At 41.3% G+C, this 25,654-nt stretch overlaps 1 protein-coding gene across 5 annotated transcripts in view; it reads right to left on the bottom strand.

Moving 5' to 3' along the window:
- Nucleotides 1-239: 239 nt before the first annotated feature.
- The window catches only part of LOC308595400 (meiosis inhibitor protein 1-like), a 28,898-nt gene continuing 3,483 nt past the window's right edge, over nucleotides 240-25,654 (bottom strand). The window contains exons 3-26 of one of the 5 annotated variants that reach the window (XM_081209490.1): nucleotides 25,021-25,135; nucleotides 24,388-24,504; nucleotides 23,345-23,444; nucleotides 22,616-22,750; nucleotides 22,334-22,448; nucleotides 20,745-20,836; nucleotides 19,640-19,781; nucleotides 18,675-18,786; nucleotides 17,194-17,254; nucleotides 16,785-16,882; nucleotides 15,645-15,819; nucleotides 15,396-15,543; nucleotides 14,303-14,587; nucleotides 12,878-13,043; nucleotides 11,854-11,958; nucleotides 11,000-11,110; nucleotides 9,192-9,373; nucleotides 7,847-7,928; nucleotides 6,565-6,755; nucleotides 6,021-6,102; nucleotides 4,580-4,686; nucleotides 3,455-3,586; nucleotides 2,066-2,175; nucleotides 240-478 (exon numbers count right to left, since the gene is read on the bottom strand). In XM_081209490.1, coding sequence (XP_081065616.1) covers nucleotides 472-478; nucleotides 2,066-2,175; nucleotides 3,455-3,586; nucleotides 4,580-4,686; nucleotides 6,021-6,102; nucleotides 6,565-6,755; nucleotides 7,847-7,928; nucleotides 9,192-9,373; nucleotides 11,000-11,110; nucleotides 11,854-11,958; nucleotides 12,878-13,043; nucleotides 14,303-14,587; nucleotides 15,396-15,543; nucleotides 15,645-15,819; nucleotides 16,785-16,882; nucleotides 17,194-17,254; nucleotides 18,675-18,786; nucleotides 19,640-19,781; nucleotides 20,745-20,836; nucleotides 22,334-22,448; nucleotides 22,616-22,750; nucleotides 23,345-23,444; nucleotides 24,388-24,504; nucleotides 25,021-25,135 — 2,970 coding nt within the window. In that variant the 3' untranslated portion in view covers nucleotides 240-471. Of the gene's footprint in view, nucleotides 479-2,065; nucleotides 2,176-3,454; nucleotides 3,587-4,579; nucleotides 4,687-6,020; nucleotides 6,103-6,564; nucleotides 6,756-7,846; nucleotides 7,929-9,191; nucleotides 9,374-10,999; nucleotides 11,111-11,853; nucleotides 11,959-12,877; nucleotides 13,044-14,302; nucleotides 14,588-15,395; nucleotides 15,544-15,644; nucleotides 15,820-16,784; nucleotides 16,883-17,193; nucleotides 17,255-18,674; nucleotides 18,787-19,639; nucleotides 19,782-20,744; nucleotides 20,837-22,333; nucleotides 22,449-22,615; nucleotides 22,751-23,344; nucleotides 23,445-24,387; nucleotides 24,505-25,020; nucleotides 25,136-25,654 lie in introns of those variants that run through there. The other 4 variants (XM_081209489.1, XM_081209491.1, XM_081209492.1 and 1 more) reach the window with 4 other exon arrangements.

Here is a 25,654-nt window from a genome sequence, read left to right as displayed (position 1 = left end):
ACCCTTGATCCACAAAAGCTTTCTCTTAACATGGTATCATTTTGCATTAACCAAAACAATGATTCATGGCACCTGAATATTAAGAAGGTGATGCGTAAAGTAGCAAAATAGATTATTTACTGAGGTCAAGCACTTAGGGAATTTATCAGAAGTGCCTGCAAATTCTTTTCTTTATCAGTGCTCAAAAACAACTCTGAAATGCATGCTTCGCTTAACACATTTCCAAGGCAGACAAAAAACAGATTTAAAGTTTTTAATTTACAAGTTTAAACATAAACTACAGACTAGATTACAAAATCACTTCTGTAGGCTTTAATCACTTGTATTATATTCCTTTAAGCCTTTGGCTGGTAAGAAATTATAAAGGCAAGTTGCTTTATTCATTATGTTCTCTGTTCAGTATTGTTTGCCTCCTCATTTCAGTCTCTGATATGTGAGAGAGAAACTGCCACGCCTCCAAGACATCTGAATTCAAGGGCTTGAGTGAAAGAATAAAGTGTTGAAAGGATAATACGCTGCTTAGAAAATGTATTCGTTTATTCTTTTCCCGAAAACTCTGAAATATTTGCCATATGAACACATGTTGGCAAGAGAGCAGAAAATATAAGTTGCTCAGAAGTTTTGACTGTCAGCATCTAAATTTATCCTATACACACAGTACTTTGATGTCCAGAAAACACTGATGGAGTGTTTACACTCCATACCCATCCGCATTCTATTTTATACTTTCCCCCATAACTTTGCAAAGCACAAAAAAACGGCATGGGCTAGAGTCAACTAATAAGCCCTGAAAGTGGAAGCTGGCACAAGAAAGAACTTCCACTTGCACAACAGGTCTTCTCTCCCCAAATAAACCTGGCTTGGAGTGAGTGTTAGGAGAACCCCTGGAACAGCTGTGCGAGGTGAAGAGAGAGGGGATGGTTGCATCTGGCAAGCTGACAAGCCTGCCCTGACTGAACATAGCATGATGTTCCTCCCTGTGTATTTTCCAAGCGCCTTGGTTGTGCTAAGGCAGGCATGGCCAAACTTGGCCCTCCAGATGTTTTGGGACTACAACTCTCATCATCCCTAGCTAACAGGCCCAGTGGTCAGGGAAGATGGGAATTGTAGTCCCAAAACATCTGGAGGGCCAAGTTTGGCCATGCCTGTGCCAAGGCAACAGAACCCATTAACCCATTTAAACTGCACAAACCCAAAGTTCCAGTATGCACTTCAATTGCTCATGCAAAAAAGTAACAATCTGAAGGCACCCAGGGACATTCTGCAAAATGCCACAAAACCGACTCCCTGTTCTTCATTGCAAACATTACTAGTTTAAGCACTGCTTTGTTTGCAATCTAATACGAACAATGAAAAATATTAATGGAACAATGAGGAAGGCAAACAAGCAAGCCTTTGGATGCCTTCCGAGTTGCCTTTTTCAAAACAGGACTTTTTACTTTATTCAGGACTTAAGTAATTATTGTAAAGGGACGCGGGTGGCGCTGTGGGTAAAACCTCAGCGCCTAGGACTTGCCGATCGCATGGTCGGCGGTTCGAATCCCCGCGGCGGGGTGCGCTCCCGTCGTTCGGTCCCAGCGCCTGCCAACCTAGCAGTTCGAAAGCACCTCCGGGTGCAAGTAGATAAATAGGGACCGCTTACCAGCGGGAAGGTAAACGGCGTTCCGTGTGCTGCGCTAGCTCGCCAGATGCAGCTTGTCACGCTGGCCATGTGACCCGGAAGTGTCTGCGGACAGCGCTGGCTCCCGGCCTATAGAGTGAGATGAGCGCACAACCCTAGAGTCTGGCAAGACTGGCCCGAATTGGCAGGGGTACCTTTACCTTTAATTATTGTAAACTAGGGCCCTTTATATCTAATGTTGACTGCTTTACGTTGTCTGAGTGCAAGTGATGAAAAGGCAAAAAGCACTTTGACAGGGTTTTCTTTTTACCTTTTTGAAACTATATTCATACTCTTCCCAGTGGATGTCACAAAATAGGCAGTCTAGTCTCAACCTCAGACCTACACAGATGGCGGCCTGTACCTTACTCCAGTAACTTCGCACGCATCCTGCCAAAAGGATACATCATGCCTGGAAAGGTCGGCTGACTCCTGCTTGTTGCCGGGAGGCTCTCCAGCAAGGTCTGAACAGATGCTGCTTGAGTTGAATCCACCTGACATTTTCCCCTTTGAAGCTTACATCAAAGTGAAAGGAATTACAGAAATAATTAACAGGTTTGTTTCTTCCTATCTCCCTTTCCTTCATTTCCTACCATAGCAATAAAAACCAAAGGCATAGCCATATGTCAGCTTTCCATGCTGGCTTAGTGCTGTAGTACTGAACCAGAGGAACAAAGGGCACGTGGAAAGAGTGCTTCTCTGTAAATTAAGGAATAAGTAACTGTAGATGGAATCTAACATTTAGTCATACTCAGAGGAGACCAATGAAATTCATGGACTTAAGTTACCAACCCCTCTGCAATCTGTTTCCTGAAGCAAGTGGCTTTTGCTAAAGTTGTTAGAACCATTTCAGAATCACCATGGAGGTTACTCTCATTGAGGAATCACTGCATCTTATTTAAGGTATTTATTATTACCTTCATAATAAATATCCTAAGGCAGTTTACAATCCCAGTTAAAAAACTGCTGTTATCTTTTTTAAAAAAATTAATATTTTAATTTGATTTTTAAAAGTATAAACATACAACAAAAAACAGTTACGAATCCAAATATCGAGATTGCTCTGAATCTCCTGACTTCCCCCCATCCCTTCCATGGGTCCTAAATATATTATTTACAACTACATAGCAATACTTACCCAAATTTTTGATCCTTCTAAATTATCCATACATTCTATTACTTTACAAGTGTGGTTAAAATCCTGCTAATGTTTTAACCTGCCTGCAGGCGACCCCTGAGTGGAATGACTCAAGACAACGTGCCATGGGATTAAAATTGGCCACAACTTTATTAAGTTTCAGATGTAGGGAGACCTTGGCGTAGACACTGGGTGTTTATCCTTCCCAGTCCCCAGCTGGGGATCTGGGAGACATCAGGGTTATCCAGAATGTGTGGGAATTGGGCCGGCTCTGGAGAAATATGTTCAAGCAGAGAGCCCACCCCCCATTTCGCCACCGTCACAGGGGAGAGCAATGACAACCTCTCGGCGTATGGCCAATGCCTCCCCTCAAGACCCCTTTAACGGGGAACCCTGGGATCACCGCCACAAGGGAGGTGTGGGTCGCCGCTTCACCCCCCTCCACACACATTTAGGAAGATAGACTAAAGGATTCCGCCCAAGGCCTGAAACTCGAGGCTGCAAAATCAGTGCTGTAATGTGAAATGAACTTCCATTAATGATGATGATGAAGATGATGATGGCAGCAACAACAACAACAACCCATAACAACCATTCTTATGATATCACTCTCAAGTTACTGCTTACTGTTACGAGATCATTTCCAAAGGGCTCACCTGAACAAGAAAGGAGCGAAGTGCACTGATTGTGACATCAGAAAGTTCTGGCAATTTAGTACTAGCTGCTTCTTCAAGTATGCGGCCAATTTCAATTGGAGAAATAATTCTAGTGTTCTGATACCTTATAAACTTTAAAACATAGTAATTAAAGTTAATTTATTTTCTTGTGGCATGGAGTTCCATAGTTCAGCTTTCCTCAAGTACGATACAAACACTGGCTCCACAGCAGGGGTGCCAACTTGAATAAAATATTGTGGGGGCCCAGGTAAACCCCACCTGCATAACTGATCACATGATGAAGTGCACACTCACAGCATTTGAATGGGAATGCCCATCAACTTTGTGATTTTATTGTGGGAGCCGAAGCCCACACGGCTCCTAGGAATTGGCTCCTATGCTCCAGAGGTATCATAAAACAACTTCCCCATTTTTTAGGCAGAACTTGCTGACCTTGAGATGTCAGGGATGAAGAACTGGCTGTGACCCTTCAGGTCTTGTTGAACTCCCATAAGCCTCAGCTAGCATGGACAGTGGTCAGGGATGATGGGGATTTGAGTCCAGAAACATCTGTAGGGTCACAGGTTCCTTAACCCTGGTCCCTGGGGGAGGGGTATCTTTCCCTACTGTTCACAAAATCCCCAACTTTTTTTTAAAAAAAGTTTTTTATTTAAGTGGGTCTCCAATTTTGACTCGAGCAAGAGCATTGGGGAAGCAGCACTTAATCCTGCCTACTCCAACATTTCCCTGATGGAAAACGCCACTCACACAGTGAAGCTGCTGTTGCCTTTCTGGAGTGGAAGACACACTATACAGAGCTGGCGGGGGAAGATTTTGATCAAGGAAATAGTGCAGGATAAAGCGACAAGTAACTTCTCTCCAGTGCCACAACTCTGATCAGAATAAGAGCTAACAACTATATTTGATTGTTTTTGTTTTATTTTAAAATCAGGAAATTCAATTATTTATACCTGTTTTGGCCCTAACAAACACTACAGGGCTACAGATTTTGCCTGTATGTTACCCATTTTTAATGTACACAGCATAAATAGCTGCAGATACACTATGTTCTTTAACAATATACTAGAAACTTTCAGGATTGCAGTTTATAGCCCCCATACTCACCAAAGCAACTAGTCTTAGAATTTCAGGGTGAAGAAATGAATTATCGACACTATCTAGGAGTGAGATCAGCAGGAATTTATTCCATGGTTGTGAGACAATATGGGATGCTAGAAATGTAGAATGCAACCGCAGTTAGCTTTTTAAAAACCAACCGAGTGGAAAACATTCTAGCTAAAGAGACTTACTCATATGGAATGAAACTTCCTTGAAGTCATCAAAAAGAATTTCCGGAGATAAAATTTACTATTGCACCTCCCTGCCCCTCCCCCTGCAAAAAAATATTGCTGGTAATAATTTAAACTCTTACCTAATTCATTCATTCACAACAAAAATGTACTGGAGTAGTGAAGCAGGGAAAAGAAATAATAATTTCAGGGAAGGCAAGGTGTAGGAAAGTGACTATGTTATCATAATTGAGCTTAGACCACTGGAATATTATCTACTTTATGTGAAATATAGTATGAAAGTTGTTCAATAAGGCTACTTCTACCTCACTGCTGAATATACCATTATAAACGTCACATGACCCCACCTTAATACTGAAAAAGCTTTTTCACAGTGGTCATTGACACACCATTTCAAATCCATCTAAATGAAACCTTCCATAAAACTCTTCCCTACACCAGGGTACAATCCATATCAGCATTATTTTGCAGGATTGCCACTTTTTGCTTGCTTCTGGTGGGTCACATGACACATCTCTCTACCTGTAGTTATTTAATAGGCATGCAGAGAGGTGCATGTGTTTGCCTTCAAGGAGGAAAAGGGGGAAAGCACATCACATTTTAAGCATAAATGACTGTCTGTACAGGTGCACGTGCACTTTACCTGCGTGAAACGAAAACATCTTTCAAATACCACCCACTTCCTTGTTCAATTAAAACTAATTACAGTGATGTATGTCACGGAACTGAGTGATAAGGAACTACACCGTGATCACTGAGCAACAACGGCATTTGCAAAAAGTACAGGAATATCTTGGGATAGGGGCTTTGGTGCAGATTGTGCCCAGGTGCTTTTCTAAGGCAATTGTCAGAGACACCCTTATGCTGCTGGTTACCATTAATCCATAGAATAATTTACCAAACACTCTCTGCCCTAGTAATGCACCTTTTTGCTTGGTAAAGGCTGACCAGAACGTATCCTGTTGGCTCTGACCAAGATTGCCGTATAGGCAAGAGAGTTTGCAATGTTTTCTTGGGAACTGAATGAGATTCTTAGAACTGGAAACTTACATTTTGCTTTTCCATTACGTAGAGCGCATTCTCAACCACCTACCACCCTGATGCAAAGCAAGAAACACTCCGGAAAATGAGAGGGCAGCTTCTTCCCTCTCCTGCTACTAAAAATCTCTCCTGCAACTGGTGAAGATACTGTGCCCACTGATGCAGACAATCACAGTCAATCAAGTGAACACATATAAGGATGCTGAAAGGAGTACCAGCAATCGGGTTCCTCGAATACAGGTATTCCAACAAGACTTCAAGACAGCCAATAACAGTTTGAGACAGCAAAAGGTCCTTCTGTAAATATAAGGGAAAGGGTGAGGGCATGAATCACTGCCACCAAATCCCACAAAAAAACTACTTATTAGGTTTGAACTGATGTAGAAGTGGCTCCCCACCCCCATTCCACTATCGAAAGAATGCAAAATGTTGCTCAGAAAACTCTTAAGATTGCATGGCAGCCTCTTTAGTAAGGTAGCAGAAGTGAGCTGCTGCTAGTGAGGGACTTAAGCTGTAGGAAGCTACAGTACAGTACTTAAAAAAAGACTTGTCATGGACAGAGTCCTGGGATCTATATTCATTCTGCACTAGAAATTAAATAATGATCCAAAAAGCCTCTCAGTAGTGAAACAGTTCAGTTCTAGAAACAAGGAAAGTTTGCGAGGCGGCAGTGGACTGTATGCCTTCTCCTGTGTTTGAAATAGATCAACAGTGTTGCTGATGGCAAAATGGTTTCAGTTATTATCACTAGACTTCTACCTGGAGCAGGAGGTTCTGTAGACGGATAACCAAGGACACTACATGCCGCATGGCTACTGGACACAGAGAGGCATCCCCTTCTGACTGTGGAAGTTCATTCCCATGTTCATCTGTAGACCGGACAGCAAACTTCACAAAGGATGAGCAGAGGTTCTGCCTAAAGAAGGCTCTCAGAAACTGAAGGATGCTGACTGGGTATAAAACCATCTATTAGTACTTTACATTCGTACTTTAGCAACAATGATGTACTATTCTAGCATGATGACGACAATTGTATTTGCTAGTTACCTTTCTTACAGGTAGCTCTAAGCAACTTGCATTGTCCCATCCTACATGCGCAGTGCATGTTTAGCAGAGGCTGGTACACTAAGTCTACAGCAGCACAGCCTTCCCAAGGAACATGTAAAAAGAAAAATAAAAAATTCCCCCCAAATCTCAAAGACATACACTCTCTTTCCTGTCCTAAACATATTTTATACTTCTGTTTGAATCTACTGTTCTCTCTAGCCTATCAGGCCTCTGTATGTTAATGCCTGGATTAATCTTTTCGTTTTGTTTTGGGAAAGAAAATGGATTAGCTGACTTATTTATATGCAGTGTTAATTTCAAGTACTTTTATTCAATATGACTTGATTAAAAATGCATCTGAAAAAGACATAAAACCCATTTTAATGATTAGCCTTCTCAGAAAATAAAAACTAATGTTTGAAAGTTTGCAAGTTCCCCCCCCCCCCCATCTTTTATATAGTAATCTATAATGTATTCAAATGCTGCTATGATCTTCAAGCCACTTGGAGCCCAGTGAATGGCCTGGGAGCATTTGATGATGCAGCACTGTTGAAGTGTGTGTAGATTTGATCAGTGCTCAGGCAGACACCACTGAGAACAGTATGAGCTGTTAAAACAGAAGAACAGGTCAAAGGGGAGGGAAATTCAAGCCTCCCCCCATTTTTTGCTTAATAATATACAGTTTCATGTTCGAGAGGGGGAGGGGGGAATGTTCCATATTTACTTATGAACGTTCACCATTATATTAAAACAATAAATTTAATAATAATAATATAGTTTCATGTAGGAATTGAGCAAGCCCTGCATATAGATAAGATGCCCTGATCCTGCACACATAAATGAACTGGGAAACCACAAAGGACTGCAGCTTCCCAGGGATTTCTACATTAGGCCAGATTTATGCCATTTCTTAGCAAAAGTGACTTCTGTTTTTATAACATGTGAAGCAGCCTTTAGTGCTCTCTTAGCTGATGCTGGCAAATATGCAGCCTACCAAAGAACAGGGTGGGTTTCTTCCTCTTGAAGGCAAGTGCGCTGAAGACCTGGTCCACATCAAGGCAGATGATATGATCAACCTTTCAGAAATGAATCAGAAAATGTTTGGTGACGGGAGCGATTGGAGTGAAGGAAGCAGCCGGGCTGCTAATTTTCTTTGTCCAGCCGTCTATTACCAACCCCTCAAAAGACACTGGATCTGCAGCTCATTAAATGTATTCCCAGTATTATTCACTTATGGAATTAAATAGAGCTTCCATGACTTCTAAGGGATTATAGACAGAATGAGGGAACACAGGCAGTCAGCTATGCAAATCTGCTTTTGATTCATCCTCATTATTAACACTCTGGTAAAATGAATGAGGCTAATCATTTACTAAACTGCTGTTTCCCCTTCAGAGGATTAGGGAACAGCACAACATTAGCTCACATTCATGAGCTTTAGACGCATCCATCTAGCCATTCTGAACATTTTGTGCTTGCCAAAACTGAGGGAACAACATCAAACAACAGGAGACCATCAGGAATTATCCTAATTCACACACAGGATAAACTAAAGTTCAATTTCTGAATATGATATCAATACAGTGACCTTATATCACCTGTTTCTAAGCCATTCATGTAATGCCTCGTTTACATATAATACCTATCTATCTTATGGAATAACATGGTTTGGGACTTGAAATGCTGATTTTGCCGTTGGGCTAAATTATTCCTAGGCTGGGGTATGATAAACTATGTCTGTGTTCATTATTAAGCCAAGACAGGAACCAGATCTTTGCCATACACCAGTCCCTTCACAACGTAAACAATAAAACCAGCATGAGTGCTGTTACATACATATCATGTCTGTGGGTATTTGGTTTGCCACTATGGGAACAGAAAGTTGGACCAGATAGATCTCTGGTCTCATCCAGCAATACTCATCTTACATTCTTGAGTCTCCAATTAACCATGGTTTCCTGTTTCATTTGAACTGGGAAACTATTAATCCTAAACCTTAATTTGAAGTTAGTTTAAGACCTGAGTAGTTCCAAAGCTCACAACCATCATTTTTGATGGAAAAGAAAACAATGGCTAATTAGAGACCTCCTGGTTTGATTGATCAATTTGCAAAGAGGGGAGCAAAGGGCTGCCTATGCAGACAAAAGGCTAACTATTATCTCAGCTTAATAAACCAATATGAACTTTCAGACTGGGATTACAGTTAATTAATGCAATAGATTTAGGGAACCAATAATAAAAAAGTTAATAATGCTTAAACTTTGTGCATTGTGCCTATGAATAAAAGCAGTAATTTTTATCTGGACTTTCTAATGCAAAAGTTTTACAGTATTTCTAACCTCTGTATTGTAAATGTGTTGTTGAGTCAAGAGAGAAGAAATCAGCAGCCAAGCAGAGCAGAGAAGTGCTTCACTGGATGAGGGCAAAGCAGGTTCAGAAGAACAGGCAGGCAACCAAGTGAGGTGGATAATTTTCTCAAGTAGCTCTAGCAAAGGTGTGTTGGAAAATAACATAGCCACCACTGTGAAGGAAGAAAGGGTCTAACAAGCCATGTGCAACTGGCATAGCAGAAAGGCAGCAGAAGCCAAGAGCACCAGGAAGGACCAGTCATGAGCAGCTACTGAAATTAAGGGGCACCATCCTTTTCTGCCCCAAGTCCACCACGACTCCAAGATTCTTGGACTATCAAATAATATATTTTAACTACATGCATGATACTGTTACTCAGCAATGTAATACTGAACAATGCTTGTTAAGTACAAGTAGGCTCTTTATGATAGATAGATGATAGATAGATAGATGATAGATAGATAGATAGATAGATAGATAGATAGATAGATAGATAGATAAATGTGACTGTCCTCCCTTCTTTTGCACAAGATAGGCAGACAAAATATTCAGAATTTTTAAAGCCAGTGAAGGAACAAATGCCCCAGCATGTCAGAAAATTGATGTTCAATGTCCTCCCCGTGCCCCCTACAAGGGCTCCTGTAGATTTGCATCATGTAGTGGAAAATCACAATTAAGTTTGTGCTCTATACCTATTTTAAATAGAAAGTAAGTTAATGAGTTATATGTGCAGAATGAACAAGTAGGAGAGAGGCCTTTTTAAATAGCCTTTTCTCCTGTCATGCCATGTCTTTAGCAGTCCTCATAGTCAGATGTTGAAAGAGGGAGGTTCTGGCATCTGCACTGGATTCAAAGAAAGGCTCCAGACACAGCCTCTAAGAAGGATTTTTTCCTCCTGCCTTCCCATCACAACCGGCTGCCTACAGCATATTCTTTCTACTTCTTCATTTTGTGGGAGGGATTTATGCTGGGTGGGAAGTTCGGTGTGTGACTGGACCTTCGGTGGCTTCCATACTTTCCTGCTAAACTGCCGCGACTTGGCTGAATCATCTCATGAGAGGCTGCAGGCCTCCCAGCGCCCCTGCCATGTATTTGGCCATATGGAAGATGCTCCTCATTGTGTGGGGGCTTTTGGGAGGGGATTCCTGAAAGTGCGATGCCCTTCCCTTTCTTCTCTCTCCTCCCACCCCAGTAACTTCCCACTCCTTCAGTTTCCCTCAGTCTTTAACAAGATGGAGCCCTGGCGCCTACTCCTTTCTTCTCTGCACATGGCTCCTGTTAAGTTGTGGGTGAACATATCAGACGACACAACGATTCTTCAAACAGCTCTTGTTTATTCACAGGCCAGAACAGAACTGAACTGAAGGGTTCAGCCAGCCTGCTTATATAGAGCTCCACTACAACGCAACTGTAACAAATTTCTGTAACTATCCAATCACTGAACGTCACTTTCAACCCCTTATTTGCATATGTGGACCTGAGTGAAAACTATCTACAGTATCCCCTGCTGGCCCAGGGTGAGAACTTCAGTACATAACAGCTCCAACACCTACTAGTATGGACCAGAGAAACTGTGATTTCAGACAAGGGGGACAAACTCATTTTGCACATGCATATACTACAGTGGCTGAATTCAAATGGGGGAAATGTGGATTCACACAGCAACAGTGCTCCAGTAGGGGCAGGCCCCTTGTAGCAAACTGCCCTGAGACCTGCGGGTATAGGACAGTACACAAATTTAATTAATAATAAGGTTGAAGGGGGAGTGGGCAGTTAGAATCCATTTATCACTTTTTACCTGTTTTCTGGCTGGCTGGGGTTGTCTGCTGAAGGCTGCAATACAGGTAGTTGAGGGACGGATGCAGAATTTCATGGTCTGTTGGGCTGCATTTTCCAGACAAATTGCTGACTGTGTGATAGAAATACTCAATATAATTTTCATCTTTTTTCAGATTCCAATATGCTAAATATTTGGGGGGAAAGGCTCGATACGAAAACAGCTACACCTGCTCAGACCGCTAATCAAATCAGCGTGCAATGCAATTCACAGACACTGACAAAATCCATCTGGCTTCAAAGCAGAGCACAAGAAATCCTGAAATAAATATTGCCACAGCTGTGCATCATAATTAGGAGGTATGTTACAACTCCTCACCAGCATACATTTTGGAGGTTAAAGCAGGATACTGTTGCTACCATCAGAAACATATTACAGGGAATGTAGAAAACCTGGGGAAAGCTGACACATAGCCAGAGTGGCCTAGTGGTTAGAATGTTGGACTAGGATCTGTGAAACCAGCAGGGAGAACCATGTATGCCACTTTGAGCTCCTTGGAGAAAAAAGTGGGAAATAAATGCAGTAATAAATAAATCTATAAATCTTCCAGGGAGCTCAGAGTGGAGTTATTCATCCCCATTTTATCCTTACAGAAAGCTCTCTGAGATTAGGCAAATAGATAAACGCCTCACCCAATGTCACCCAGTGAGTTCAGTTCCTGAATGGGAATTTGAACCTGAATTTCTTTTACCCTAATCTGGCACTCTAGCCACAACACCACACTGTTGCTATTAGGCCCGTCAAGTAAGATGCCCCAGATAAAATATTCTCATCTCTAAACCAAAGATCCAGCCTGAACAAATTCAGAAGCTCACCCAGATGAAGCAATCTGAAATCCGTGCTGTCCAGCTCTCTTTCAGTCGCATGCCTGAGTTGAACCAGGAAGAGGAGGTTCAATAAAAGGGGCTGGGCCTGGTTGACTAAAAAGAAACATGAAAGAAAATTACTAATTGGCCTCTAGACTACAAAAACTGAGAAAACAAACAGGTGCTGCAGGAACTATCTTCTGTGTACATGGTGAACACCTTCTTTGTCAGAACTAATTTTTTTTAATCTGGAGAGCTAAAGAGTCATTATGTCCTGTTAGAAGCAGTGAAAAGCTATAATTAAAGTAACAGGCTGCTGTGGGCTGTCCTAAACAACACGTACCATTTCAAATCAGAACATGAGATTGACTCTAAGGCTGTGTTGCATTACAGCAGAGGGTCAGCTGATTTTGCATCAGAAGGACGCTGATATACAACTAACAGATGGCATGCTGCATATCAGATGAGCAAGGATGCACAGTGATCAACATGATTTGCCCTGCAAACAGATGTGCTCTTAGTAAAGACTTCAATGTCTGCCCTGAATCAAACATAGTGCTGGCCCAATTGATGGGTGTAAAACATGTTTGTTTGATAAAAAACTGTGTCAGTGCTAATTCATCACATATCTGACAATTTCTATCCCAATCAAGAAGGAAGAATCAAGTAGCATAATGGAGGAAGTATGAAGAACCACCACTTATTTCAAAGCAGGGATGATGATATCATGTCCAGGGGCACCATTTATTAACCCGCTGCATGGCAAATAGTAGGCTTTTCTCAGAGAGAGAAACCCACCAAATAAGCAAATCAGGGGAAGAGACAGATTACATTAGCAGGCATAGCTAAGGGTTAAACTTGCAGTTATGTTTGAAAAATTCCCAAATTCCTCCGTTAAATTTCCCCAAAATATTGTCTTGCTCTGACACATAGGAACAGGGAAATACTTGGCCCAAGAGCAGTATTTAAATTACTTGAGGGGATTTGGTACCCAACCACAGCTTCCTGCACTTAAGGCAGGTCTGTCACTTACCTTGCAAAACGCTGGAATTGTTTTCTACCAGAAGATTTTGCAGAATCTGTAGAAATTGGCTTCGAAGAAGGTCACAGACATGGGCATTCTCATCTATTTTCAGGAAGGCCTTCAGGGTAATGAGGACTTTGTGGGCTACTTCACCGGTGCCAACACAGACTAGATCCTGAGAAGAGAAGCAGATCAGGCCCAGTTTAAGCGAATATTGCCGCTGCTGCTCTCTATGGTTATGGCACAGCGACTTATCTGGACCCCTACCTAGAAGCCAAATTCCAAAATCGTCAAGTTATCATACTAACCTGGATGCATGAGACATCATAGCAATGCAGATATTCAAATGAAGTACTTTTTTAATCAACAGGCTGCGTTACAATTAAAGTCTGAATTACTAAAATAATTCTTGTAGCCTAATTATTTAAAATAAAAGCCAAGGTGCAGTCAAGCACAGCCCCCACCCACCAAGAGAAAACTGGGTGGCTCTGCTGCAATGCAGTCAAATTAGTGACACGTTTTAAAACCATTAAGATCAAAATTATTTGTGTGTTTGTGTAATGCACAATTAAGGTCATTAGAATGTTTCTTGACTGTTATTAAACCCAGTAGCACAAACAAGGGCCTGGCTGGCTGAAGAGGAGTGATGGGAGGCACCCAGAGATGGTTGTGGGCAGTATTTCTACATTCCAGGGGGTTTGAATAAATGACACACACACACACACCCAAGGTCCCTTCCAAATCTACAATTCTATGATTCTATCTCATAAGTGTTATTAGGTTTTTAAGAAGGAAAAAGGACTGATTTATATTCTATTCATGTCAGCTAAAATATGAGTAGCCTATAATTGGAAAAAAGGAGGAAGTCCCCCAAATAATAGCTTGGAAAGTTGAGCATTGATTAAACTGGTTAAGTTAATTTACTGGACTAAGGATGCAGAAAGACAAGGAAGAAGAATTAAAAGATTTTTTTGTAGATATCAGAGGAATTCCAGTTTGAGGAATATTAATTAAATTTATGGAATAATAAATTCTAATAAATATGGATAATATTGTATGTATGGAAGGTTTTATAACATTGTGCATCAATATTTGTAAGTATTTTGGTATGGCATTATTTTTTTTAACAAGAAAAACAGTTATGGCTAGATCTGTTAAGAGTGTTAACGCTGCAAACCCTTCCATCTTATGTTCAGCCTGTATGTACAAATAAAACCATACATCACAAAGACACCACCGTCTCCAATGATCGTCATTCTAAGAAAACAAATCTGAGGCATGCTACTTTTCCTCTTTAAATGTGTGTGATATTTAATGCTGCTGATGGTGATGATGAAAACAAACAGATTTTGCAGCACATGGAATCTAGGTAGGCAATCTAAATATTTCTACAAGGTGATCTTGTATTGATTTTTTTTAAAAAATATTGCATACCAGCAAGACAAGCAAAGCACTGGGATTGCCCTTCAGCATGCAAAGCAAACTGTTGAAGTTGTTTAAGGAGTCAGAAAAGCCAGCAGAGAGTCTTTTGTCAGTATCTTCAGATTCAGTGTGGCTGTAGTCTTCACAGGAAAGCCATAGATGAAGGATGCGGTGACCAAATCTTCCCATAAATTCAGGATAGCGTAAAAAAAAATTGAGGAGCAGAGGATGATGGACATACACCAGGCTCAGATCAGATATACTATCCAGGATCCTCCTTATAGCAGAGAGTGAAGCCTGGATTTGGAGAGTTGGAAGGGGAAATCAGAAAAGTCAAAACAACCTCTTTAGGGACTGGTACATTTATAGTCTCTCTTATGAGGAACATAATCCTCCTAAAAGGAAGAACAGGAAGAATTTCAGCATTATATCCATCAATACAAGGGGAATAGTACTATGAAAGCATATTGAAGTCAACAGCTTCACAAGCAGACAATACCATTTTCATTAAAAGTGTCATCACATGCACAACATTTCTTTAAAAATTAAAAACTGCACCCTATAACACTTTGAATACTAGAACAAAATTAAACAGCTATGTATTTTCCAAATGTAAATGGCACATTCCGGATACAATTTATGACAGCACTTGTGGGTGGGGACAATCCTCTCACTATCTTTTTGCAAAGGCCTGCCTCGTTTCTTTTAGTGTTCTTGGTGCCTCCTGTACACTCTTTTCCACTCTCACTTCCGAGTGTGTTACTACAGCACTGGAACAGGCATCTAAAACTGCAGACATCCAGTATTCCTGTACTGTCTCACTATTCCACAAACTTATTCAGGAGGAGTTTTCTCCTTGCTAGATGGGTCCTACGCTACAACACTACGCAAAACCAGAAAATGAATGATGGCTATTCTCCTATAGCAAGGCTACTTTCTCATGAGAAAGTAGATGAGATATTGTGCTGCTGGTGTTGTATCCTGGATACTAGTACTAAGGGAACAAAACAGTGACTTTTAATTGTCTCGAAAGGAACATCAATAACAAACTTTCAGAAATGTGACAGTGTAGATTTTAAAAGCTGCTCTTGGAAGCAGTGATTACCAAGTCTAAAGCTTCAGTCTTGTCTTGACAGATTGCCAGAAGGTACAAAACAGCTTTGAAGACATATGGGGGTGGACAGTCTCCTTGGTCTTGGATTGACAGAAGAAAACTTCTTATAGCTGAGAAAAGCTCAGTTTCTGGAACAAATCTGAGAGCAAGAGGGTTTGTTTTTTGTTTGTTTTTTAAGTTAAGCGGATTGATCTCACCTACTGTCCCCCCCACCCTCCCGGTTCCAGGCACTTCACTTACTTGTCTCCCTGACTAAAAGCAAAGTAGAAAAGAAGCAGGAGACTATACTGGTGACTACGAAGAGTTTCATCTAAACAGAAAGATTCTGGGGTCTCAGATAAGAGGCTGAGGCTTTCCTGTATCCCGAAGTTCAACTGTGGCAGACTCTTTTGCAAAAGTTCTGATAGGTCATGCACTAAAAAGAAAGGCAATCAGAAAATGGCATGAAAATGTCAGCAGCACACAAACACAAAATAAAATGCTGGGGGCACAGAACCCCAATGTCTGTTTACCCCCCTCCCCCAAAAAGAAATATTGAATACACTGGTATCTCTGGTTACAAACTTAATTCGTTCAGGAGGTCCGTTCTTAACCTGAAACTGTTCTTAACCTGAGGTACCACTTTAGCTAATGGGGCATCCAGCTGCCGCCGCGCCACCGGAGCACGATTTCTATTCTCATCCTGAGGTAAATTTCTTAACCCGAGGTACTATTTCTGGGTTGTGGAGTCTGTAACCTGAAGTGTTTGTAACCCGAGGTGTTTGTAACCCGAGGTACCACTGTAATAGTCCATGCTTCTCTCATATTGCCCTTCTATTCCACCTTACCCCACAAAAGAGACAGGGACATAAAATATGCTCCATAGCTCATGCTATCTTATATGAGACCGCTGGCCAGAAAGTGATTACATTCAATTGTTTTAAAGGTTTTTTTTTTGGGGGGGGGGGAATGGGCCATGCAGGTGTTGCAAGAGCCTCCACTCACAATACAAGGCTGTGTACACACACACACCCTGTTTACTCTGCATTGAATATGAGCCCATCATTGGTTTGGGAAGCAATGGGCTTTGGTCGCAATTCCTTATCTGTCCTGTATCTATCCTGTTGGTTCTTAAGAAATACTGCATTTTGATGTGTTTTCCTCCAAACCAGTTTCAATCCAAATGGAGAAAAAGAATGACCTAGCTGCACTTTAAGCTAGTAATGTATACACAGCTTAAATCATTTTATATTGCCAACATGCTAATGTCACTGTAGGCAGCCAACTCAAAGAGCGTATCTTCCCCAAACCTTTTGCCACTATTTCTGTTCCCAGACCCAGCTGTATGCTGCCAGGTTCAAAGACACATCACACACACACCAATCACTTTATCAAACTTGCCCTCTTGGGAAGAATCCTCCGGCTTCTTTGAGGATGAATGAAGATTGAGGCATATGCTATGCAGGAAACTTGAACAAGCATGATTCAAACCAGGGTTACTTGAAAGAGAAAATAAATTATGCAAAATGAGAAACTGGAGGTGCAGACTTGGTCAAGACACCATCTCTAGTTTATTAATATCATTAGCTTTGAAGTCACCAAGCCTTAAGGCAGTAGTTAATTGTAGGCTTTATTTGCCATTTCCAGAACATCCAAAATTAACCTGGTGCTCTATGAAAATCATAAATCTCATGTCTAAGGGTCAACGTTACAAATCTATTAGAATGTCTAGAGGTTAACACGGGAAATGAAGAGAAATGTTTCAAGAGAGATGAGCGTGAGAATTAGTTTTACTATCCCAATTTAATACCTTTGTGCAGTGCAGAATTTGGCCTTCAGCTCCAGGTTCAGTTGGATGAAAGAGGAAGATGCTGGAGGGAAGGAAAACTGTGCTCACACAAAATGTTTGAGTTAGGATTTTCAATTATACAAACTTAAGAGAATCTGCAGAGTACCTAGCCAAGCCTTACTCAAGCAAAGGCAACAATAATTTCAAGGCTCTGAATATTCTAAAGGATTCTCTACATACTAAACATGATTTCATGTCTCACGATGTCTCGCTGACATTTCCAAGCGTCATTAGAGATGATTCCAGAGTTGCCACTATGGAATTATTTGCTTTTTATGGGGCATTTACATGATATTGTCACCAAATTGTTGTTCTTCTGCATTTTCCTCGTGCTCCTCGTTTCTTCCTCAGATCATGGATAATCCAAATTTATGGTAGAGCCAAACAGTACCGTAGTCTCTGCAGGTGCAGGTACTCCTCTGTCTTTTTAAAGGTCTGGTTCTGAAGTGCACAGTGACATATTCAGGTGAGCCTATCCACATGCATCTACATTTTGGCTTGTCTTCATTGTTACCTTTCCAACTGGCCCCATTGAGGGCTTGTCTACACTTCCACTTGTCCTGCCGTTTCCCTCGAGGAAACCAACTTTTTTCCTGCTGAATTGAAACAAACATCAGCTGGGTTTTCTGCTGATTGATGTTTACTCCAATTCAGTGGTATAGAGTAGGTTTTCCTGGGGAAAGTGGTGGGACAAATGGAAAACAGCTTGTGCCCATGCCTGGAAAGCACGGGACAAGCGGAAAACCTATTGGACCCCTGCTTTCTACTCACGGGGCAAGCGGACGTGTAGATGAGCCTTTAATCAAATCATTCTTAACAGATTTTTAAAAATTTGTTTGTGCAAATAGTGCTTAAATAAAGAGGCATTTTATCACATCTTTTAAAATGGTTAAAAAACACGATGCCCTTCCAGAGGGCACAATTTTAGCATCATGGTATTATAAGTTTAAGTCTGCCTCTTTAAAAAGTGATTAAATAAATCATGCAAGAACGCTTAAAGAAAAAAAGTGTATTTGTACAAATTAAACAGAATATTAAAAATGGCTGTAATTTTTAACTCAATTTCCCATCCTTTCTTTCACGGCTATGTCAAATTCACTAATGTGGATGAAACAAAGCAGTATGTACACACACATACAAAGTGCTATATCCCCTGAAGTGTGATAGTTAAATTTTAATTCTGCATGTAGCTTACAGCAGAAGAGCAATAATTGGGGAGAACTGAGCCACTAGCCTGCAGGCACTCTAGGTACAGAACACTTCCATTTTGATTGCAGAATGAAACATTTCAAAAACACATCTACTCTAATAGATGCTTTGTTAATGTTAGGGGTTATTACTGAGCTTTATGACACATTAACATTCAGCAGCAACAAATTCTACAGCTTAATAATATGCTTCTGAAAGAAATATAGAAAATAGCCTCTTCCAGTTTTCCTTACCCAGCTTCATGGAGAATCTCTTACTTGAGTCTGGCATAACACTGAATAAGATATTGAGGGTCGAAATTAAGACTTCCATGAGAGCTGGGTGGACAGCTCTTTCAGAATATTTCTGCAGGGAAAGGGGGCAAATATACTTTCACTGCTACAGAAAGAAATAACATGCAACTCAGATAAGACATGAGGAAATCTTTTTAATGGGCCTGACAAGTTTGATAACTCCGAACCACAGGGTATGGTCTAATAGAAAGCTCCTGTCCAAAAACAGCTTGTAACAAGAATCTAGATCTACAGTGACTTCTGACAATAGCCTTAATTTAATCTTTGGAAAGGGATGCGGGTGGCACTGTGGTCTAAACCAGAGCTTCTTGGGCTTGCCGATCAGAAGGTCAGCGGTTTGAATCCCCGCGATGGGGTGAGCTCCTGTTGCTCGGTCCCAGCTCCTGTCATACCAAAAAGTGCAAGTAGATAAATAGGTACCACTCCGGCAGGAAGGTAACTGGCGTTTCCATGCGCTGCTCTGGTTTCAGTGTTCCATTGTGCCAGAAGCAGCTTAGTCATGCTGGCCACATGACCCGGAAAAACTGTCTGCGGACAAACGCAGGGTCCCTCGGCCTGTAAAGTGAGATGAGCGCAGCAATCCCAGAGTCATCTGTGACTGGACTTAACTGTAAGGGGTCCTTTACCTTTTTTAACTTTGGATGCTCCTCTTTATTCCCCACATACCTAATAATTGGGGCAGGAAGTAGAGGGAAGGGCACAGCATCACTGCCTCCACCAGCCAATCTCTTCTGCATGGGGCACAAACTCTGTCATGCTTCCTTTCCTAGTGCTGGTGTACTCAGGTCCTGCTAAGGCATCTAGTTAGCCACTGTGAGAACAGGACGCTAGACTAGGTGTTCCTTGCTTCCATATAAACATATGTGAACCACTTGATGCTTGGGTGGGGTAAAAGGAGACCCTACCATGACTATGGGAATGCAAAGAGAGTCAGAGATCCTCAGCAGAAACTCAGAAAAGCTTTTCAGTGTATCTTCATTCTCTGAGTTGGGAGCAGTGAAAGAATTCTCCTGAGCCACAGGGTCGTTTTGTGATTCCACAGCTAATCTAGAAAGACACACAGGACTGTCAGACAGACAGAAGCTATTGCATCGTGTTTCTACAGCATCCTGGCCGGACCTCAACTCCATAGCCAGAATGTTGAGTTTGAATGTGTTTAATCTCCTCTCTGGTTTTAATGGCCTCTCAGAGAGCTTTATGTCAGCAGAATCCCTCTCAAGTCTTCAAAATGTGTTCATCTAACTCATGAAAGGGGAAAGAAACCAAGACTGTGCCTACTGTCCCCTCCCAAATTCCGCACATTCAGCAAAGGATGATAGAGCTCTACAGACACACAGTTGTGCATCAGGCATGTAATTGTAAGCACAGAGTTCCATTCACACCTTCCACTGAACATGTAAAGGACAGAGCCACCAGGCATGTTCCTGCTTTACTTTCCATGCACTTTGAAGAGGTGAGTATGACTCCAAGCACTCAACCCTGCCTAAATTCCAGAGTTGTTACAAAGATCTTAAGGATACTGCTATGAACTTTTGGGAAGATGGGTAGAGTGTAAACACAGCACAATCAACAAATAAATGGTGCTACTTTGTGTTGGGGAGCCTACTTTAAAAGGCCCCACTGGGTTCCACTCCCCAACCCCCACCCGAGCCTGCTAAAACTTTGGGTTGGCTTTGTCCCTGGGGCTGGTGAGAGCCAGAACTGTGGCCCCCCAACCCATCCCAAAGCCAACTTGGCTCCCGGCCAGAGCACAACCTTATCCGCTGCACAAAGGTGGTTTACTGGTATTTTTAGCACATACAAAGAGTAAATCTCCAGGTCATCAGCTATTGAGCCACTTGAATGTAGAGGAGCAAAGCAGGAAACCCTGGTTCATACCCCTTTAATCATATCCTCAGACACAGATGCAAGCTTTGCGCATCTCCCCTACAATTTCAGAAAGCTGTGAACAAATTGCTATCTGATCTCTCTTAAATGTTCTTAGGCTAAAGACAGACAGAACTTCCTCACCTGCAAGCATTTCTGAAGCTTTCTAAAGCACTCTGCAGGAACTGTCCCTGCTGTGAAACTGTTTTGTTCTGATGTCTGCTGCCTGGTTGACCCTATGACATTGAGATGAGAGAAAAAGACTTTCTTATGACCTTCTACTTCATGCCACCAGAATATCACGTTAAATTAACAATTGCAGTCACCAAACGTTAGCTTGAAAAGCCCTCTAATTGTTTGAAACACTAAGGCTGCTCATCCATTTCTTCTCTTTTGCTATCATGAGCCACTGTTAATTCTTGTTCAGCAGATGCACACTAGCTTTTTGTACTGAAAAAGGCAGAAGAGAATTTCCCTCTTTTCTAGTGAGCAATAAATAGCAATAGAAGTTTTCGTAACTCCCATGTGTTTGGGTTACAGCACGTTATAGATAAAAGTAGTAATTCTGTCACACTATAAAAACAGGAGAGAATAAAACTAAGTTCTCCTAGAGATTAGCCTCTTTCTGTTTTAATGTCACTGCAAACTGATCCCTTGATTCTGAAAATGTGCCCCTGCACTGCACATATACTTGCAATACTTGTGTAATGTCTCTGGAACATGCACATAAAAGTCACATTTTGTGAAATTGCTCATCCTACATGTGTGGTATTGCAATTAAGATTGCAATATTTACACATCTACTGTAGAGGAACTCCAACTGAGCTCAATAAACCATACTTCCAAGTAAATACAAATACTGGTCAAATACAAAGATGGTCAAATATTGAGAGCCAGTGTGGTGTAGTGGTTAAGAGCGGTAGTCTCGTAATCTGGGGAACCGGGTTCGCGTCTCCGCTCCTCCACATGCAGCTGCTGGGTGACCTTGGGCCAGTCACACTTCTTTGAAGTCTCTCAGCGCCACTCACCTCACAGAGTATTTGTTGTGGGGGAGGAAGGGAAAGGAGAATGTTAGCTGCTTTGAGACTCCTGAAGGGGAGTGAAAGGCGGGATATCAAATCCAAACTCTTCTTCTTCTTCTTCAAATAGGATTTGGCTGCACATGCTCACAATGTTCTGGAAAGCAGGTAAACATCAGGTGCATGTGCAGAGGGTGTCACTCATTCCTGTATTTTGGAATGACAAGAATTCGTTTCTTCTCCATCAAGACACTTTGTAACCATCTCTGCGATCCCCAGTATAGTACTCCTGACTTTGGGCTACACTATAAGGCTTAGCATCAACATGCAAACATTTATTCATTTCTATATTTCTATATTTTAAACTTTGTTGAAAACGCATGTTTTGCCGTTCCATTATTTGGACCAGCTTTCTTTTAAATCCCTGCTGTTTGCAAGCATGTTACTGGGTTAGTCCCATGAGGAAATCCAAGTGGAAAATTCAGTCCCAAATATAAAAAAGATTCAGAGAACACCCTTCGGAAAGGAGTGAGGCAGATCAACTATCTCAAACTTAGCAACAAGTCTGCTAACATGAGAGGAGGGTTTTTCGTGGAAAGGACTGCCAGAATCCCACCACTATTTGAGGGTGGGAGCACGAAGAGAGGACTTCGTCACACATCTGGCCCACATTACCTGCCAATCAGAATAAAAACACAACACTGAATGACTAACCATGAGCCTCCTATTAAGAATTGGCAGTGGAAGATCACTACATCGTTTTAATACACCTTCGACCAGCTTCTGTAACTCTCTGTAAAGTACGGGAGGGATGGTCACATGATCCTTTCTGAAGCGAAAAGAGTAAGACAAGAAAGGCAATTAACTTGGAAGCAAACCTCAGGGGAGACAGAAATTCATGGTGGTCCAGATGTCAGCAAAACCAAGAGTGCAAGAAAGGACTAACCTGGGTGTCCAGCTACAAAGAAAAAGTTCACCAAATTGTTTCCCACTTACCTCAGTATTGCAGCCACAGCTTTCACAGCTTCAGCTGCTACTTCAAGAATAGGACAGTTTAAAGCTTCTAGAAGAACACTAACTGCATCTTTAAAGACAGAGGTATTTGTAAATAATTTGATTTCTGCTGGCTGCCTGAAAAAGAAGAAATGCAGATCAAATCTTTAAGTCATAGCCTCCTATCGAAAGACTGTCACATGCACACCAGTATAGGAATAAATTCTTTATCGGTTACTGCTCAGTTGGGATTTGGTCTGAAGCTTTAAATTATATTATTGGTAACAGTTTCTCAATAATAACCCTAAGCATGCTTTGTATGAACAACATGAAGGCTTTCGCTACAAAATACCTACAGGAACAAACAGTTACATTGTGAGTTCATTGCCAAAATTGCATATTTATTTATTGAATTGCTTTGCATAAAACATACCAAAGCAATTTAACAATAAACAGCAACAATAAATATTTGTGCATGTATGTACTGTATATAATTTCATGTCTAATACAAATGGAGTCCAGGATAAAAATCTCCACTTAATTTTTAAAATTTTATTTCACAAGCAAGCTAGTGGACAGTGTGTTATCGCTTATGAGAATATACCCTGGATATATCCCTTTCACCTAAAACCTCCCCCCCCCCAACAAAAAAACCACCAAAATCATCCATGAAAGGTGCTCCCACACACATTTTGCATATTAAAGGCAACCTGGAACTTTGAAATCTCTTACCATTTTAAAATTTCAGTGAAAAGTAGAAGTCCCTGCTTTTGCAATTCCACATTATTGAGATGCAAGATTTCTTTCAGGCTCCTTAAAATGGGTTCAATGCCTGGAATAAAGTCAAAAATATTTAAGCAGGCCCCAATCCATGAAAGGGGTTCCAATAGTGAAGTAGAAAGGTGGAAAGATTTGGGCAACCTATTTCCTGAACATCAAGTGATAGAGGCTGTTTGGGCTCACTTTAGCCCATCACCACATATGTGAAGTACTTTGAGCATGCTGCTTTATAGATGTGAGTCGTGGGCAACTTATAACCGTCAGGAGCAATGCCTGAACACCTTCCACATGAACTGCATCACAAGGATTTGGGGTAGCACATGGCAGGACAGAATTTCAAACAAAGATGTGTTCTCCCAAGCCCACATTCCCAACATGTTCGCCATCCTGTCTCAATGATGTCTAAGCTGCCTTGGTCATGTCCACAGAATGGAAGATGGCTGGATTCCCAAGGTCGTGCTCTCAGTCAGTTTCAGTTCCCCATTTTGCAGGGGATGGAAACTTTAATTACTCATTGCTTTTCTCAATCTGCCCCCCCCCCCATCCTTTTACAGAGAAGCGGCATTATCTTGCTATAAAAGTGAAAAGAAAATAATGAAAGGAAAGCCACAGGGAACAAAAGCTGAGCAATTAAGAGGCAATTCATCACCTGTCTCCCAGTCATGCCAAACTGGACACAATAAATGATCAGAACAGGTAGCTTTTGATTAAAGACACTGCAGCTTTTTAAAAGCCTTAGTAGTACTTGTGGAGTTGCAGTTGTATTACACTGCAGAACAACAGCCACAAATAAAGTTCAAAAACTCATGGAAGGACAACGAACAAAACCCTAGAATGCAGTAATTGGGCAATGTCATCATCTGGATTCTCTGAAAAGTTAATGAACAAAGAATGATGAGATAACAATGGATAGCAATTGCAGACAAAATGGCTAGTGTGGAAATGTTGAATGACATGGCAGCAACTGCATCAGGCTGCGAAGAATGGTGATTTACCATAGACAGTGTGACACTTGGAAAAGAAAAGCTGTTCCTCAGTCAGCAGCAGCAGGCAGCAATAAATTGACCAGGTGAGAATTTCGCTCATGCAGAAGAGACACTCAAACAGGAACTCTGCAAACAAAAACAAAAATAAATGTATTCTAGCATCAGTTGAGCCCAACACAACTACTCCCAAAAGGAGGGGAAATAAAGAAAAACACAAAAGAAGTAAACGTTAACTTAAAACTCTGACACATCTTGAAACTACCAGGGGGGGGGGGGAGGTGAGCGCCGAACCCTGCCATCTGCCTGCAAAGGAAAATGAAAGGCGAAAAAAGATTTTTACTGACCTGGCTGCTGTGCAAGTTGCAACTCTGCTGCTACAATTATTTTAACTGTTTGTAATTGGGGAAGGGGGGCAGTTCTTGTTGTTGTTTGCTCTAGTAACCTCTAGGTTAGATTACTGCAAAGTGTTATTCATGGGGCATAGAATTCTCCTTATACTGTACTTACAATTTCTAGTTTACGTCACTCTGAAGTATTATTGGTTAACAGTGCTGCAATAGCTGCAAACATAGCTTTGCAATCAAGTACCATGATAACCTGCAAAGTGGCAAACAATAAACAACAGCACATTATTTTTGTTACCTGGGATATCGGCATTGATAAAGGCAGGAGCATATGTTGCTGGAGAATGCACCAGTACAGCAGCCATACACTGAGCACTTGCTACCTGTAATACCTCATCTCTAGACAATAACAGCTGTGAAAGACATAAGACTAGGTATTAAAGAGCCATTGTTACACTAAATTACTGCAGCATTAGAAAAAATGTGTTGACCAAATGCAAATCAGAAGAATAATAATTTAAACTAAAAAGAAATGCTATTGTCATAGAGCCACACTAAGCTAAACCATGGTTTAGCATTCAAATATTTATTTAAAGAATTATTTTTAACAATTCAGATGTCTTGGTTCGCATGTCACACTACGCATGGGGTGGACAAATTTTTTGGCTCTGCAGGCCAGATCTTGATCAGGTTGTGCCTCATGGGCCAAATTTGACACGAGGTAGGACCACCTACCTGTCAATCATCTGACATCACCTCATAAACTGGAAGATGCTGCTAAAATGAAGAGGGTTTCTTAAAATAAATAAAAATAATGACAGACCTTGGTTACAATTCATGGTTAATCTAGCAAGCTAAACCACAAGCCCGAATTTGGACCATGGCTTAGATCATTACAAGACAGCAGCAAGACAACTGGGGGAAAGCAAGCC

The sequence above is a fragment of the Podarcis bocagei genome (assembly GCF_964188305.1).
Source record: "Podarcis bocagei genome assembly, chromosome: 10".
NCBI classification, from domain to species: Eukaryota; Metazoa; Chordata; class Lepidosauria; order Squamata; family Lacertidae; genus Podarcis; species Podarcis bocagei.
This window is presented reverse-complemented; position numbering and strand designations above follow the sequence as displayed.